The sequence below is a fragment of the Eucyclogobius newberryi genome, unplaced genomic scaffold (genome assembly GCF_026437365.1).
Source record: "Eucyclogobius newberryi isolate DKJ021-1_F unplaced genomic scaffold, fEucNew1.0.hap1 SCAF_16, whole genome shotgun sequence".
NCBI lineage: Eukaryota > Metazoa > Chordata > Actinopteri > Gobiiformes > Gobiidae > Eucyclogobius > Eucyclogobius newberryi.
Window position 1 is genome coordinate 33771083 of NW_027315790.1, and position 17114 is coordinate 33788196.

Below are 17114 nucleotides of genomic sequence, written 5' to 3' on the forward strand. Positions count from 1 at the left end.
GGGACTCTGACAGGGACTGTGACCGGGACTCTGACAGGGACTCTGACAGGGACTGTGACCGGGACTGTGACCGGGACTCTGACAGGGACTCTGACAGGGACTCTGACAGGGACTCTGACAGGGACTGTGACCGGGACTCTGACAGGGACTCTGACAGGGACTGTGACCGGGACTCTGACAGGGACTCTGACAGGGACTGTGACCGGGACTCTGACAGGGACTCTGACAGGGACTGTGACCGGGACTCTGACAGGGACTGTGACAGGGACTCTGACAGGGACTGTGACAGGGACTCTGACCGGGACTCTGACAGGGACTCTGACCGGGACTCTGACAGGGACTCTGACAGGGACTGTGACCGGGACTGTGACTGGGACTTTGACAGGGACTGTGACCGGGACTCTGACAGGGACTGTGACCGGGACTCTGACAGGGACTGTGACCGGGACTCTGACAGGGACTGTGACCGGGACTCTGACAGGGACTCTGACAGGGACTGTGACCGGGACTCTGACCGGGACTCTGACAGGGACTCTGACAGGGACTGTGACCGGGACTCTGACAGGGACTGTGACAGGGACTCTGACCGGGACTGTGACAGGGACTGTGACCGGGACTCTGACAGGGACTGTGACAGGGACTGTGACCGGGACTCTGACCGGGACTCTGACAGGGACTCTGACAGGGACTGTGACCGGGACTCTGACAGGGACTGTGACAGGGACTCTGACCGGGACTGTGACAGGGACTCTGACAGGGACTCTGACAGGGACTGTGACAGGGACTGTGACAGGGACTGTGACAGGGACTGGACTGTGATGAAATTCTCTTGTCATGTCGTTTATGGTGAATAGAAATATTAGTACATGTGGGAGAAAAAGGAAACATATTTTTAGTTTTCTGTTTAAATGTTTTCATATTTACATCTTTGAACAAATCTTTTTACTTATTTTAGAAATAGAAAATAAAAAAATAAATAAATAGATAAATACATACATATAAAAATAAATAAAAGTACAAATTAATTAATTAAAAATACCCTGAATGTTTGCATGAATCTATACATTTATTAATAATAAAATATGTAACACATTTCACTCTTTATTCTCGTCTTTATTTCCATGTGTCTCAGGTGTAAACTGGCCCAGGCCAATGGCTGGGGCGTGATGGTCAGCCACCGCTCGGGAGAGACAGAGGACACGTTCATCGCTGACCTGGTGGTGGGACTCTGCACCGGACAGGTGCGCTGCTCCTGACAGACAGGGGGCGTGACACTGCTCCTGACAGACAGGGGGCGTGACACTGCTCCTGACAGACAGGGGGCGTGACACTGCTCCTGACAGACAGGGGGCGTGACACTGCTCCTGACAGACAGGGGGCGTGACACTGCTCCTGACAGACAGGGGGCGTGACACTGCTCCTGACAGACAGGGGGCGTGACACTGCTCCTGACAGACAGGGGGCGTGACAGACAGGGGGCGTGACACTGCTCCTGACAGACAGGGGGCGTGACACTGCTCCTGACAGACAGGGGGCGTGACACTGCTCCTGACAGACAGGGGGCGTGACACTGCTCCTGACAGACAGGGGGCGTGACACTGCTCCTGACAGACAGGGGGCGTGACACTGCTCCTGACAGACAGGGGGCGTGACAGACAGGGGGCGTAACACTGCTCCTGACAGACAGGGGGCGTGACAGACAGGGGGCGTGACACTGCTCCTGACAGACAGGGGGCGTGACAGACAGGGGGCGTGACACTGCTCCTGACAGACAGGGGGCGTGACACTGCTCCTGACAGACAGGGGGCGTGACACTGCTCCTGACAGACAGGGGGCGTGACACTGCTCCTGACAGACAGGGGGCGTGACAGACAGGGGGCGTGACACTGCTCCTGACAGACAGGGGGCGTGACACTGCTCCTGACAGACAGGGGGCGTGACACTGCTCCTGACAGACAGGGGGCGTGACACTGCTCCTGACAGACAGGGGGCGTGACACTGCTCCTGACAGACAGGGGGCGTGACACTGCTCCTGACAGACAGGGGGCGTGACACTGCTCCTGACAGACAGGGGGCGTGACACTGCTCCTGACAGACAGGGGGCGTGACAGACAGGGGGCGTGACACTGCTCCTGACAGACAGGGGGCGTGACAGACAGGGGGCGTGACACTGCTCCTGACAGACAGGGGGCGTGACACTGCTCCTGACAGACAGGGGGCGTGACACTGCTCCTGACAGACAGGGGGCGTGACACTGCTCCTGACAGACAGGGGGCGTGACAGACAGGGGGCGTGACAGACAGGGGGCGTGACACTGCTCCTGACAGACAGGGGGCGTGACACTGCTCCTGACAGACAGGGGGCGTGACACTGCTCCTGACAGACAGGGGGCGTGACACTGCTCCTGACAGACAGGGGGCGTGACACTGCTCCTGACAGACAGGGGGCGTGACACTGCTCCTGACAGACAGGGGGCGTGACAGACAGGGGGCGTGACAGACAAGGGGCGTGACACTGCTCCTGACAGACAGGGGGCGTGACACTGCTCCTGACAGACAGGGGGCGTGACACTGCTCCTGACAGACAGGGGGCATGACACTGCTCCTGACAGACAGGGGGCGTGACACAGCTCCTGACAGACAGGGGGCATGACACAGCTCCTGACAGACAGGGGGCGTGACAGACAGGGGGCGTGACACTGCTCCTGAAAGACAGGGGGCGTGACACTGCTCCTGACAGACAGGGGGCGTGACACTGCTCCTGACAGACAGGGGGCGTGACACTGCTCCTGACAGACAGGGGGCGTGACACAGCTCCTGACAGACAGGGGGCGTGACACTGCTCCTGACAGACAGGGGGCGTGACAGACAGGGGGCGTGACACTGCTCCTGACAGACAGGGGGCGTGACACTGCTCCTGACAGACAGGGGGCGTGACACTGCTCCTGACAGACAGGGGGCGTGACACTGCTCCTGACAGACAGGGGGCGTGACACTGCTCCTGACAGACAGGGGGCGTGACACTGCTCCTGAAAGACAGGGGGCGTGACACTGCTCCTGACAGACAGGGGGCGTGACACTGCTCCTGACAGACAGGGGGCGTGACACTGCTCCTGACAGACAGGGGGCGTGACACTGCTCCTGACAGACAGGGGGCGTGACACTGCTCCTGACAGACAGGGGGCGTGACACTGCTCCTGACAGACAGGGGGCGTGACAGACAGGGGGCGTGACAGACAGGGGGCGTGACACTGCTCCTGACAGACAGGGGGCGTGACACTGCTCCTGACAGACAGGGGGCGTGACACTGCTCCTGACAGACAGGGGGCGTGACACTGCTCCTGACAGACAGGGGGCGTGACACTGCTCCTGACAGACAGGGGGCGTGACACTGCTCCTGACAGACAGGGGGCGTGACACTGCTCCTGACAGACAGGGGGCGTGACACTGCTCCTGACAGACAGGGGGCGTGACACTGCTCCTGACAGACAGGGGGCGTGACACTGCTCCTGACAGACAGGGGGCGTGACACTGCTCCTGACAGACAGGGGGCGTGACACTGCTCCTGACAGACAGGGGGCGTGACACTGCTCCTGACAGACAGGGGGCGTGACACTGCTCCTGACAGACAGGGGGCGTGACAGACAGGGGGCGTGACAGACAGGGGGCGTGACACTGCTCCTGACAGACAGGGGGCGTGACACTGCTCCTGACAGACAGGGGGCGTGACACTGCTCCTGACAGACAGGGGGCGTGACACTGCTCCTGACAGACAGGGGGCGTGACACTGCTCCTGACAGACAGGGGGCGTGACACTGCTCCTGACAGACAGGGGGCGTGACAGACAGGGGGCGTGACAGACAGGGGGCGTGACACTGCTCCTGACAGACAGGGGGCGTGACACTGCTCCTGACAGACAGGGGGCGTGACACTGCTCCTGACAGACAGGGGGCGTGACACTGCTCCTGACAGACAGGGGGCGTGACAGACAGGGGGCGTGACAGACAGGGGGCGTGACACTGCTCCTGACAGACAGGGGGCGTGACACTGCTCCTGACAGACAGGGGGCGTGACACTGCTCCTGACAGACAGGGGGCGTGACACTGCTCCTGACAGACAGGGGGCGTGACACTGCTCCTGACAGACAGGGGGCGTGACACTGCTCCTGACAGACAGGGGGCGTGACACTGCTCCTGACAGACAGGGGGCGTGACAGACAGGGGGCGTGACAGACAGGGGGCGTGACACTGCTCCTGACAGACAGGGGGCGTGACACTGCTCCTGACAGACAGGGGGCGTGACACTGCTCCTGACAGACAGGGGGCGTGACACTGCTCCTGACAGACAGGGGGCGTGACACTGCTCCTGACAGACAGGGGGCGTGACACTGCTCCTGACAGACAGGGGGCGTGACAGACAGGGGGCGTGACAGACAGGGGGCGTGACACTGCTCCTGACAGACAGGGGGCGTGACACTGCTCCTGACAGACAGGGGGCGTGACACTGCTCCTGACAGACAGGGGGCGTGACACTGCTCCTGACAGACAGGGGGCGTGACACTGCTCCTGACAGACAGGGGGCGTGACACTGCTCCTGACAGACAGGGGGCGTGACACTGCTCCTGACAGACAGGGGGCGTGACAGACAGGGGGCGTGACACTGCTCCTGACAGACAGGGGGCGTGACACTGCTCCTGACAGACAGGGGGCGTGACAGACAGGGGGCGTGACAGACATATATTTCATCTTTCACTTTCGAGGACGTAAACTCTCCTCCAGAGCGCACAACATTCTTCCTCCACCTTGTGACATCATGAGGTGGGATCCTCTTGTTTCACGTTCCTGCTGCTCTTGTTTCAGATCAAGACTGGCGCCCCCTGCAGGTCCGAGCGACTGGCCAAGTACAACCAGCTCATGAGGTCAGACTCTATTTCACTTGTGGTTTTAGCGTTTGAACGTTTTGTCCGGTCGTTGTAACATTGGGGCGTCGCCCTCTAGTGGTCAGGAGCGGCGCTGTTTGCTGCTGACCGCTCGTCGGTCATTGCCCCTTAACGACATAAGTGGATTATTTAAATGGACCAAACACCAAGGGCTTGTGCGTTTATTGACCAATCACAGAGCGTCTTGGTTGTAAGCCCGTTAGCTCGTTAGCTCGTTAGCCCGTTAGCTTGTTAGCTCGTTAGCTCGTTAGCTCGTTAGTTCTGCGGTCAGACAAGACACTAACGAGATTAGAAAGAGCAGATCCAGGTCAGATCGTGGAAGTCGGTGTGATTATTCAGCTCACAATATTATAATAATTTACATACAATAATGTACAAATTAAAATAAGTTACATTTCAATTTAGTTTAATGACTTTTAATCTTTCTCTTCTCTCTTTTCGAATAAATGTAACGACCCGCGAGTGTCATAGTTTTGTGCTGAATATCAGAATAAAGCATAAAAAGTCTCCTTTATTTCAATTTATAGGCGAGAGGCCGCGACGGAGGCTAATGCTAACGCTAACACTAACGCTAACGCTAACGCTCTCGTGCCGTTCGCGCTCAGCAGAGGGAAAAACGCAACCCTATCGCTGTAAACGGGCGTGGCCACGTGCAGTCGCACAACCCCGTAAACGTGTTACGCAACAATGAACATTATTATTGTAATGAGGGCCAATGACGCGCAGGGGGCGGAGCTGATCGTAGAGTCACGCCCTTTCGTGTCTGTTTCAGGATCGAGGAGGAGCTCGGGGATCAGGCTCGATTCGCCGGACACAACTTCAGGAACCCGAGCGCTCTGTGAAGCGGCCGCACACAACAACACAACAACAACAACAACAACAACAACAACACCACCACACACACAACAACAACACACACACACACACAACAACACAACACACTACTGAACACAACAACAGCAACACAACAACACACACACACATACACACACCAACAACAACAACACAACACACTACTGAACACAACAACAGCAACAATACAACAACAAAACAACTGAACACAGCCGCACACTCACACAGAGGGACTTCTATCCTGAATATAGATCGAGTTTGGAGTTGTTACTTAAAAGATCAAATATTGACTAATTACGTCACATTTGTGCTTTTAATTATTATTATTATTATCAACAAAACGAACACGAAGGTGAAAAACGACGATCTCAAACTCACGATGTTCTGAACACGAGTCCCACATCGACACCGACACCAAGAGAAACGCCACTAAACAGATGAATTCTTATGCACTTGACTCACGCCGTGACCGCCACAACATCACGACCACAAGCTCCATCCGCTGAATGTCGCACGCGCACCGCACTTTTGGAAACGTCGCTCTCTGTGCGATTCAAAAACACATCGTCCGTAAGAAAATGCACGATGTCGTTTAAAGCAGCAAATGAACGAGACACAGTTTGTTTAGATGCTTTTTACTCGAGTAATTTCTCCTCCACTTAAAGCGCCCCCTACAGGGCAGACCCCCCCTACAGGGCAGACCCCCCTACAGGGCAGACCCCCCCTACAGGGCGGACCCCCCTACAGGGCGCCCCCCCTACAGCCCTACAGGGCGCCCCCCCTACAGGGCAGACCCCCCTACAGGGCAGACCCCCCCTACAGGGCGGACCCCCCTACAGGGCGCCCCCCCTACAGCCCTACAGGGCGGACCCCCCTACAGGGCGGACCCCCCTACAGCCCTACAGGGCGCCCCCCCTACAGGGCAGACCCCCCTACAGGGCAGACCCCCCCTACAGGGCGGACCCCCCTACAGGGCGCCCCCCCTACAGCCCTACAGGGCGGACCCCCCTACAGGGCGGACCCCCCTACAGCCCTACAGGGCAGACCCCCCTACAGGGCAGACCCCCCCTACAGGGCGGACCCCCCCTACAGCCCTACAGAGCGGACCCCCCTACAGCCCTACAGGGCGGACCCCCCTACAGGGCGGACCCCCCTACAGGGCGGACCCCCCCTACAGGGCGGACGCCCCCTACAGGGCTACAGAGCAGACCCCCCTACAGCCCTACAGAGCGGACCCGCCTACAGCCCTACAGGGCGGACCCCCCTACAGGGCGGACCCCCCTACAGCCCTACAGGGCGGACCCCCCTACAGGGCGGACCCCCCCTACAGGGCGGACCCCCCTACAGGGCGAACGATAATTTCACTTCCTGTTTGTAACTGATGACATCACACCAAAACTTTCTTTTTTTACAAATAAAAATATATGAGAGCGACTTTATTTTGTTGAATTCATGTTTAGAGTCCAAAAAGTTGTTTCTTTGTGTAAATTCTGCTTAAACTTTGACTGGAATGAGTGTCCCTGGTGTGATGTCACTTCCTGTCCCTGGTGTGATGTCACTTCCTGTCCCTGGTGTGATGTCACTTCCTGTCCCTGGTGTGATATCACTTCCTGTCCCTGGTGTGATATCACTTCCTGTCCCTGGTGTGATGTCACTTCCTGTCCCTGGTGTGATGTCACTTCCTGTCCCTGATGTGATGTCACTTCCTGTCCCTGGTGTGATGTCACTTCCTGTCCCTGGTGTGATGTCACTTCCTGTCCCTGATGTGATGTCACTTCCTGTCCCTGGTGTGATGTCACTTCCTGTCCCTGGTGTGATGTCACTTCCTGTCCCTGATGTGATGTCACTTCCTGTCCCTGGTGTGATGTCACTTCCTGTCCCTGGTGTGATGTCACTTCCTGTCCCTGATGTGATATCACTTCCTGTCCCTGGTGTGATGTCACTTCCTGTCCCTGATGTGATGTCACTTCCTGTCCCTGGTGTGATGTCACCGATTTTTCAACGTTTTCTCCACTAATACCTGCTCGATCGGTGTAAAACTATCATTTATATGTACGACAGGTATAAACACACCAGATAGAGTCAGAATTAGAAAAACGTAAAAACCTCCCACGGGCCCTTTAAGAAAAAAATACAAATAATTTCAACAGTAAAAGTAAAAAACTATCAAAGCGTCAAATGTGATCTTCGTTAAAAAGCAAAAGCTTGTGACTCGTGAAATGTTTCTTAAAATCTTGGCACTTTTATTGTAACTTCACTGCAAGTTGTGTCCCTTGGGTGGCGGCGGCTGAACAGCTGAAAGGTCTGGCGTGTGGTCGTAATGTTGTGGCTCTGGAGGCGCAGGAGCTGTATGCACACAGGAAAAACCATACGCAAAAGCCAGACGTGCACTGTTACTGTTACTTTAGCCTGTACAGCTGTAGGAGCGCGAGAACATGCATGTAGAAAACAGCCTGTACAGCTGCAGGGGCGTGAAAACCCACGGGAAAAGAACATACAACACACATGTGCAAATCAAGATGTACGCACCAGATAATGCACCAAAATAATGTTCATAATAGACACTTTTGAAGACACCAGGATTTGAGTGAACACAGCCCAGTCTCCCAGAGCAACCAGTCTGTTATTCATGTAGTGAGAGTGAGAGAGACATTCAACAAACTTTAGTCCCAGAAAGGACCTGGTTTAGACTTGGTTTAGACCTGGTTTAGTCCTGGTTTAGACCTGGTTTAGTCCTGGTTTAGACCTGGTTTAGTCCTGGTTTAGACCTGGTTTAGACCTGGTTTAGTCCTGGTTTAGACCTGGTTTAGACCTGGTTTAGTCCTGGTTTAGTCCTGGTTTAGTCCTGGTTTAGACCTGGTTTAGACCTGGTTTAGTCCTGGTTTAGTCCTGGTTTAGACCTGGTTTAGACCTGGTTTAGACTTGGTTTAGTCCTGGTTCAGACCTGGTTCAGACCTGGTTTAGTCCTGGTTTAGTCCTGGTTTAGTCCTGGTTTAGACCTGGTTTAGACCTGGTTTAGACCTGGTTTAGACTTGGTTTAGACCTGGTTTAGTCCTGGTTAAGTCCTTTAATCAGCTTGATGCTTGATGATTTTTACTCATTATTTAGTCGAATACTTTCCAAAGTCTTAATGATTCTTTTTGCTCGTTTCTTTTACAGCCGCAATAAAAACTGAACGACAAAATACAAATGACGCTTTTTATATTGAACACGTTGAGACGCATTAATTTATGTTTTAAACTCCTCCTTTCTCCAGCTTTTCACACACAGAAAAGAAACATTAAAACACATTAAAGGTCAGCGCAGGCACAGACGAGGCTTCTCTGACCTCTGACCTCTGACCTGCCACAAACACGATTTCAAACACAAAGTTAATACAATCTGAGGACGATAAAACATTGTTCTTCAAGAGAATGTTACAGGAACATGTTTGGAGCTGTTTCAAGGCTTTGGCTCGAGCGCAGTCCGACCGGTCTCTGACCCGTCTCTGACCCGTCTCTGACCAGTCTCTGACCCGTCTCTGACCCGTCTCTGACCCGTCTCTGACCCGTCTCTGACCAGTCTCTGACCCGTCTCTGACCCGTCTCTGACCCGTCTCTGACCAGTCTCTGACCAGTCTCTGATCTGTCTCTCTGACCAGTCTCTGATCTGTCTCTGACCCGTCTCTGACCCGTCTCTGACCCGTCTCTGACCAGTCTCTGATCTGTCTCTCTAACCAGTCTCTGACCAGTTTCTGACCAGTCTCCGACCCGTCTCTGACCAGTCTCTGATCTGTCTCTCTGACCAGTCTCCGACCAGTCTCTGACCCGTCTCTGACCCGTCTCTGACCAGTCTCTGACCAGTCTCCGACCAGTCTCTGACCCGTCTCTGACCCGTCTCTGACCAGTCTCTGACCAGTCTCTGACCCGTCTCTGACCCGTCTCTGACCTGTCTCTGACCAGTCTCCGACCCGTCTCTGACCAGTCTCTGATCTGTCTCTCTGACCAGTTTCTGACCAGTCTCTGACCCGTCTCTGACCCGTCTCTGACCAGTCTCTGACCCGTCTCTGACCCGTCTCTGACCCGTCTCTGACCAGTCTCTGATCTGTCTCTCTGACCAGTCTCTGACCAGTTTCTGACCAGTCTCTGACCCGTCTCTGACCCGTCTCTGACCAGTCTCTGATCTGTCTCTCTGACCAGTCTCTGACCAGTCTCTGATCTGTCTCTCTGACCAGTCTCCGACCAGTCTCTGACCCGTCTCTGACCCGTCTCTGACCAGTCTCTGACCCGTCTCTGACCCGTCTCTGATCTGTCTCTCTGACCAGTCTCCGACCAGTCTCTGACCAGTCTCTGACCCGTCTCTGACCCGTCTCTGACCTGTCTCTGACCAGTCTCCGACCCGTCTCTGACCAGTCTCTGATCTGTCTCTCTGACCAGTCTCCGACCAGTCTCTGACCCGTCTCTGACCCGTCTCTGACCCGTCTCTGACCAGTCTCTGACCCGTCTCTGACCCGTCTCTGACCCGTCTCTGACCAGTCTCTGATCTGTCTCTCTGACCAGTCTCTGACCAGTTTCTGACCTGTCCCTGACCAGTCTCCGTCTGTCTCTGACCAGTTTCTTACCTGTCCCTGACCAGTCTCTGACCAGTCTCTGACCCGTCTCTGAGGAGGTCATAGAAGTTAAAAACACGCGCACATCCAGGGGTCAGGCACTTTCTTATGATCCTTGACCGGTTCATATTCACCAGTTCTTCCGTCACTTGAACCTGACGGAGAAACTTCTTTGATGGATAAAAAGACTAAAGAGGACGGGGCCTAGGACGCTTCCCTGAGGAGTTCCCGCGATCCGCGCATCGACGACGACGCGTTGTTCTCGTTTCTGTGAGCGCTTTTGTCACCGACGAACGCGGAAGGAACGCCAAACGCAGCTCAAGTCTTTGTTTTACGTTCACGCAGGAAACGTGAGGACAAACGGGTGCTTTAGGCGCTTATTATTTACGCAAAATAATCCGAGTTAAACGAGAATCTCACGAGGTTTAAAGTCTTCCAGCGCCGATAGAAGCACGTTTGAGCTTAAAGTGTCTGTCGTGTGGAAAGTATAAATGAAGCGTTTGCTCCTGAATAAAGGAGGTGAAAGAAGGCCAGTGTGTTGTTGTTGTTGTTGTTGTTGTTGACGACTCTTGCAGCTGTTGTTGTTGACGACTCTTGCTGGTGCTATAAATGTTTCTCATCAATAATCACAGAGGAACATTTCGGAGACTGGGCTGATTTATGAAGTGATATTAATAGCCACACCTCTCCCTGGACACAAGCCACGCCCCTCACTTCCTGTGTTCTTCCTGTTTTGCCTCTGACATCACTTCCTGTGTTTTCTGTTTACATTTGGTCTGCTTGACGTGCGTCGCCCCCTGTTGACCCTGAATGCACATAGATTATTAGTGTTGAAAAGATCATATCAGAGTAATAATAATATAATAATAATATAATGATAATAATGATATAATGTTATGATGAATAAAATCCACAAACTAAAGCTTGTCATTGAAAATATGTGAAAATATGTGAAATAAAAGATGGTATTTACAGTTTCAATCACAAAATGGCCTCTGTCTTTTTCACGGTTTCATTTCCACGTTTGAAGATTCAGTTTTATCGTTGTTAATGTTTAAACCATTTCAAAAGATTTGTCCTGAACATAAACTGTATTTATATATAAATGCAGTATAAATATCACGATATGTTTAGTCTTGATGAAGTCTATTTCACATTTTAAGTAGAAAGTATTTGATTTGAATTATTGCTACTTTCATGACGTCTTGTTCTTTGACTCATTGTGATAATAATATATCATAATTATAATATCTCCACTTCAGACTGTTTCATTTCACCTGTTCCATTGGAGAAGATCCGAGCTGGAGGCGCCGGTCCAGAACCTGGGGCCGGTCCAGAACCTGGGGCCGGTCCAGAACCTGGGGCCGGTCCAGAACCTGGGGACGGTCCAGAACCTGCGGACGGTCCAGAACCTGGAGCCGGTCCAGAACCTGGGGCCGGTCCAGAACCTGGGGACGGTCCAGAACCTGCAGACGGTCCAGAACCTGGGGCCGGTCCAGAACCTGGGGACGGTCCAGAACCTGCAGACGGTCCAGAACCTGGGGCCGGTCCAGAACCTGGGGCCGGTCCAGAACCTGCGGACGGTCCAGAACCTGGGGACGGTCCAGAACCTGCAGACGGTCCAGAACCTGGGGCCGGTCCAGAACCTGGGGACGGTCCAGAACCTGGGGCCGGTCCAGAACCTGGGGCCGGCCCAGAACCTGCAGACGGTCCAGAACCTGGGGCCGGTCCAGAACCTGGGGCCGGCCCAGAACCTGCAGACGGTCCAGAACCTGGGGCCGGTCCAGAACCTGCGGACGGTCCAGAACCTGGGGACGGTCCAGAACCTGCGGACGGTCCAGAACCTGGGGCCGGTCCAGAACCTGGGGACGGTCCAGAACCTGGGGCCGGTCCAGAACCTGCGGACGGTACAGAACCTGGGGCCGGTCCAGAACCTGGAGCCGGTCCAGAACCTGCGGACGGTCCAGAACCTGGGGACGGTCCAGAACCTGCAGACGGTCCAGAACCTGGGGCCGGTCCAGAACCTGGGGCCGGTCCAGAACCTGCGGACGGTCCAGAACCTGGAGCCGGTCCAGAACCTGGAGCCGGTCCAGAACCTGCGGACGGTCCAGAACCTGCGGACGGTCCAGAACCTGCAGACGGTCCAGAACCTGGGGCCGGACCAGAACCTGGGGATGGTCCAGAACCTGGGGCCGGTCCAGAACCTGGGGCCGGTCCAGAACCTGCGGACGGTCCAGAACCTGGAGCCGGTCCAGAACCTGGGGCCGGTCCAGAACCTGGGGACGGTCCAGAACCTGCAGACGGTCCAGAACCTGGGGCCGGTCCAGAACCTGGGGACGGTCCAGAACCTGCAGACGGTCCAGAACCTGGGGCCGGTCCAGAACCTGGGGCCGGTCCAGAACCTGCGGACGGTCCAGAACCTGGGGACGGTCCAGAACCTGCAGACGGTCCAGAACCTGGGGACGGTCCAGAACCTGGGGCCGGTCCAGAACCTGGGGCCGGCCCAGAACCTGCAGACGGTCCAGAACCTGGGGCCGGTCCAGAACCTGGGGCCGGCCCAGAACCTGCAGACGGTCCAGAACCTGGGGACGGTCCAGAACCTGCGGACGGTCCAGAACCTGGGGCCGGTCCAGAACCTGCGGACGGTACAGAACCTGGGGCCGGTCCAGAACCTGGGGCCGGTCCAGAACCTGGGGACGGTCCAGAACCTGGGGCCGGTCCAGAACCTGCGGACGGTCCAGAACCTGGAGCCGGTCCAGAACCTGGAGCCGGTCCAGAACCTGCGGACGGTCCAGAACCTGCGGACGGTCCAGAACCTGGGGACGGTCCAGAACCTGCAGACGGTCCAGAACCTGGGGCCGGTCCAGAACCTGGGGCCGGTCCAGAACCTGCGGACGGTCCAGAACCTGGAGCCGGTCCAGAACCTGGAGCCGGTCCAGAACCTGCGGACGGTCCAGAACCTGCGGACGGTCCAGAACCTGGGGACGGTCCAGAACCTGCGGACGGTCCAGAACCTGCAGACGGTCCAGAACCTGGGGCCGGTCCAGAACCTGGGGACGGTCCAGAACCTGGATTCCGCAGAATCTCGGGCCTCACATTTTAAATTAGAGCTTGGAAAGCTTTAAGATCTGGATTGAACTGCTAAACAGGTGTTATTAGAGGCTGGTCACTACTTTGCACTTTTAATTGAGGAATATAATGATAGATATTATAATCAGTACAGTCAAAGTACAGTCAAAGTACAGTCAAAGTACAGACAAAGTACAGTCAAAGTACAGTCAAAGTACAGTCAAAGTACAGTCAAAGTACAGACAAAGTACAGACAAAGTACAGTCAAAGTACAGACAAAGTACAGTCAAAGTACAGACAAAGTACAGTCAAAGTACAGACAAAGTACAGACAAAGTACAGTCAAAGTACAGACAAAGTACAGTCAAAGTACAGACAAAGTACAGACAAAGTACAGTCAAAGTACAGTCAAAGTACAGTCAAAGTACAGACAAAGTACAGACAAAGTACAGTCAAAGTACAGTCAAAGTACAGACAAAGTACAGACAAAGTACAGTCAAAGTACAGACAAAGTACAGTCAAAGTACAGACAAAGTACAGACAAAGTACAGTCAAAGTACAGTCAAAGTACAAAGTACAGACAAAGTACAGTCAAAGTACAGACAAAGTACAGTCAAAGTACAGACAAAGTACAGTCAAAGTACAGTCAAAGTACAGTCAAAGTACAAAGTACAGACAAAGTACAGACAAAGTACAGTCAAAGTACAGACAAAGTACAGTCAAAGTACAGTCAAAGTACAGTCAAAGTACAAAGTACAGACAAAGTACAGTCAAAGTACAGACAAAGTACAGACAAAGTACAGACAAAGTACAGTCAAAGTACAGACAAAGTACAGACAAAGTACAGTCAAAGTACAGTCAAAGTACAGTCAAAGTACAGTCAAAGTACAAAGTACAGACAAAGTACAGTCAAAGTACAGACAAAGTACAGACAAAGTACAGACAAAGTACAGTCAAAGTACAGACAAAGTACAGACAAAGTACAGTCAAAGTACAGACAAAGTACAGTCAAAGTACAGACAAAGTACAGACAAAGTACAGTCAAAGTACAGTCAAAGTACAGACAAAGTACAGACAAAGTACAGTCAAAGTACAGTCAAAGTACAGTCAAAGTACAGACAAAGTACAGACAAAGTACAGTCAAAGTACAGACAAAGTACAGTCAAAGTACAGACAAAGTACAGTCAAAGTACAGACAAAGTACAGACAAAGTACAGACAAAGTACAGACAAAGTACAGTCAAAGTACAGACAAAGTACAGTCAAAGTACAGTCAAAGTACAGACAAAGTACAGACAAAGTACAGTCAAAGTACAGACAAAGTACAGTCAAAGTACAGTCAAAGTACAGACAAAGTACAGTCAAAGTACAGTCAAAGTACAGTCAAAGTACAGTCAAAGTACAGACAAAGTACAGTCAAAGTACAGTCAAAGTACAGTCAAAGTACAGACAAAGTACAGTCAAAGTACAGTCAAAGTACAGTCAAAGTACAGTCAAAGTACAGACAAAGTACAGTCAAAGTACAGACAAAGTACAGTCAAAGTACAGTCAAAGTACAGACAAAGTACAGTCAAAGTACAGACAAAGTACAGACAAAGTACAGACAAAGTACAGTCAAAGTACAGTCAAAGTACAGTCAAAGTACAGTCAAAGTACAGACAAAGTACAGACAAAGTACAGTCAAAGTACAGTCAAAGTACAGTCAAAGTACAGACAAAGTACAGACAAAGTACAGACAAAGTACAGTCAAACATCTTGCGTCAATGTCATTTTGAAGTAACGTTACTCTCACTTGAGTACAACACCATCCAATGAAATATGATGAAAGAGTATTACATTAAATAACAGTTAAAGGGACATGTCACATTCCTGAGCTTTTCACCTCGTTATAACGTCATATTTGTTGTATTTTAAGTGCTTCCTGTACTTTTCCAGCCCGTGGAGCGTCTGACGTGTAGTGACTGTTGTCTCCAGCAGATGGCGCCCTCAAAAGTATGTGTCAAAAGTACAACATGAACAGTAATAACACGAGACAGAGTTTGGGTTAAATGCAGAATTCTATGTTTATTATAAATTTCCAGTCGAAGGTGATTTTGTTTTTTACAAATGCAAAACTCTTACGTCCTTCACTCGCCCGAATCCTCCAAAACAAAAGTATTTCATCAATAAATTAAAGGATAAAAGACACTGTACAAGTCTAAGCTCCGCCCGCTATGAACAGTCAAATGTACACGGTGTATTCTACTTCAGGGCCATCAACAAGTCAAGAAAAACTAGTTCCACCACTTAGTTTCTGCTCGTCTTTTGTGCTATTTTACTTTACTTTTTACAGTTTGTTTTATTTTCTTTGCATCTTTGAGTTTTATTTGATTCTTTTTTTGATTTTATTTACACACAATTGGATCAAATTATAACTTTTCCAACATGAATTATTCTGTTCGTTTCTCATTTTTCTTGTCGTGGCAGAAGAACAAATTCAATAAAATACAAATTTAAACATCTGACCAGTTTTTTTTACGCCAATGTTGTTCCACATTTTTGCATATTTAGTCGGAGCTTGTGAAGGGGGAGGAGGAGCAGGGGGAGGAGGAGCAGGGGGAGGAGGAGCAGGGGGAGGAGGAGCAGGAGGAGGAGGAGCAGGGGGAGGAGGAGCAGGGGGAGGAGGAGCAGGGGGAGGAGGAGCAGGGGGAGGAGGAGCAGGGGGAGGAGGAGCAGGGGGAGGAGGGGGAGGAGGAGCAGGGGGAGGGGGAGGGGCTATTCAGACCCGAGCAGTTTGATGTATTTCACGTTCCTCCTTCTCTCCACCTCTCCTCCTCTCCTCCCCTTCTCCTCCTCCTCCTCTCCTCCTCCTCCGCCTCCTCCGCTCCTCCTCTCATCCTCCTCCTCCTCCTCATCCTCCTCCTCTCCTCCTCCTCCTCTCCTCCTCCTCCTCCACTCCTCCTCCTCCTCCTCCTCCTCCTCCTCCTCTCCTTCTCCTCCTCCTCTCCTCTCCCCCTCTCCTCCCCCGCTCCTCCTCTCCTCCTCCTCCTCCTCTTCTCCTCCACTCCTCCTCCTCCTCTCCTCCTCCTCTCCTCCTCCTCCTCCTCCTCCTCCTCCTCCTCTCCTCCTCTCCTTCTCCTCCTCCTCCTCTCCTCCTCTCCTCCTCCTCTCCTCCTCCTCCTCCTCCTCTCCTCCTCTCCTTCTCCTCCTCCTCTCCTCTCCGCCTCCTCCTCCTCTCCTCTCCTCCTCCTCCTCTCCTCCTCCTCCTCCTCCTCTCCTCCTCTCCTTCTCCTCCTCCTCTCCTCCACTCCTCCTCCTCCTCTCCTTCTCCTCCTCCTCCTCCTCTCCTCCTCCTCTCCTCCTCCTCCTCCTCCTCTCCTCCTCTCCTTCTCCTCCTCCTCTCCGCCTCCTCCTCCTCTCCTCTCCTTCTCCTCCTCCTCTCCTCCACTCCTCCTCCTCCTCTCCTCCTCCTCCTCCTCTCCTCTCCTCCTCCTCCTCTCCTCCACTCCTCCTCCTCCTCTCCTTCTCCTCCTCCTCTCCTCTCCTCTCCTCCTCCTCCTCTCCTCCTCTCCTCTCCTCCTCCTCCTCTCCTCCTCCACTCTCCTCCTCCTCTCCTCCTCCTCCTCTCCTCCTCCTCCTCTCCTCTCCTCCTCCTCCTCCTCCTCTTTGGTCATATTTGTGGTCATCATA

General features: G+C 53.1%; 1 protein-coding gene across 1 annotated transcript in view; it reads left to right on the forward strand.

The window, feature by feature from the left end:
• The window catches only part of LOC140362224 (gamma-enolase), a 41087-nt gene extending 29720 nt beyond the window's left edge, over positions 1-11367 (forward strand). Inside the window, exons 10-12 of the mRNA XM_072448316.1 lie at positions 1133-1241; positions 4859-4917; positions 5711-11367. Coding sequence (XP_072304417.1) covers positions 1133-1241; positions 4859-4917; positions 5711-5780 — 238 coding nt within the window. The 3' untranslated portion in view covers positions 5781-11367. The remainder of the gene's footprint in view (positions 1-1132; positions 1242-4858; positions 4918-5710) is intronic.
• The last annotated feature ends 5747 nt before the right edge of the window (positions 11368-17114 follow it).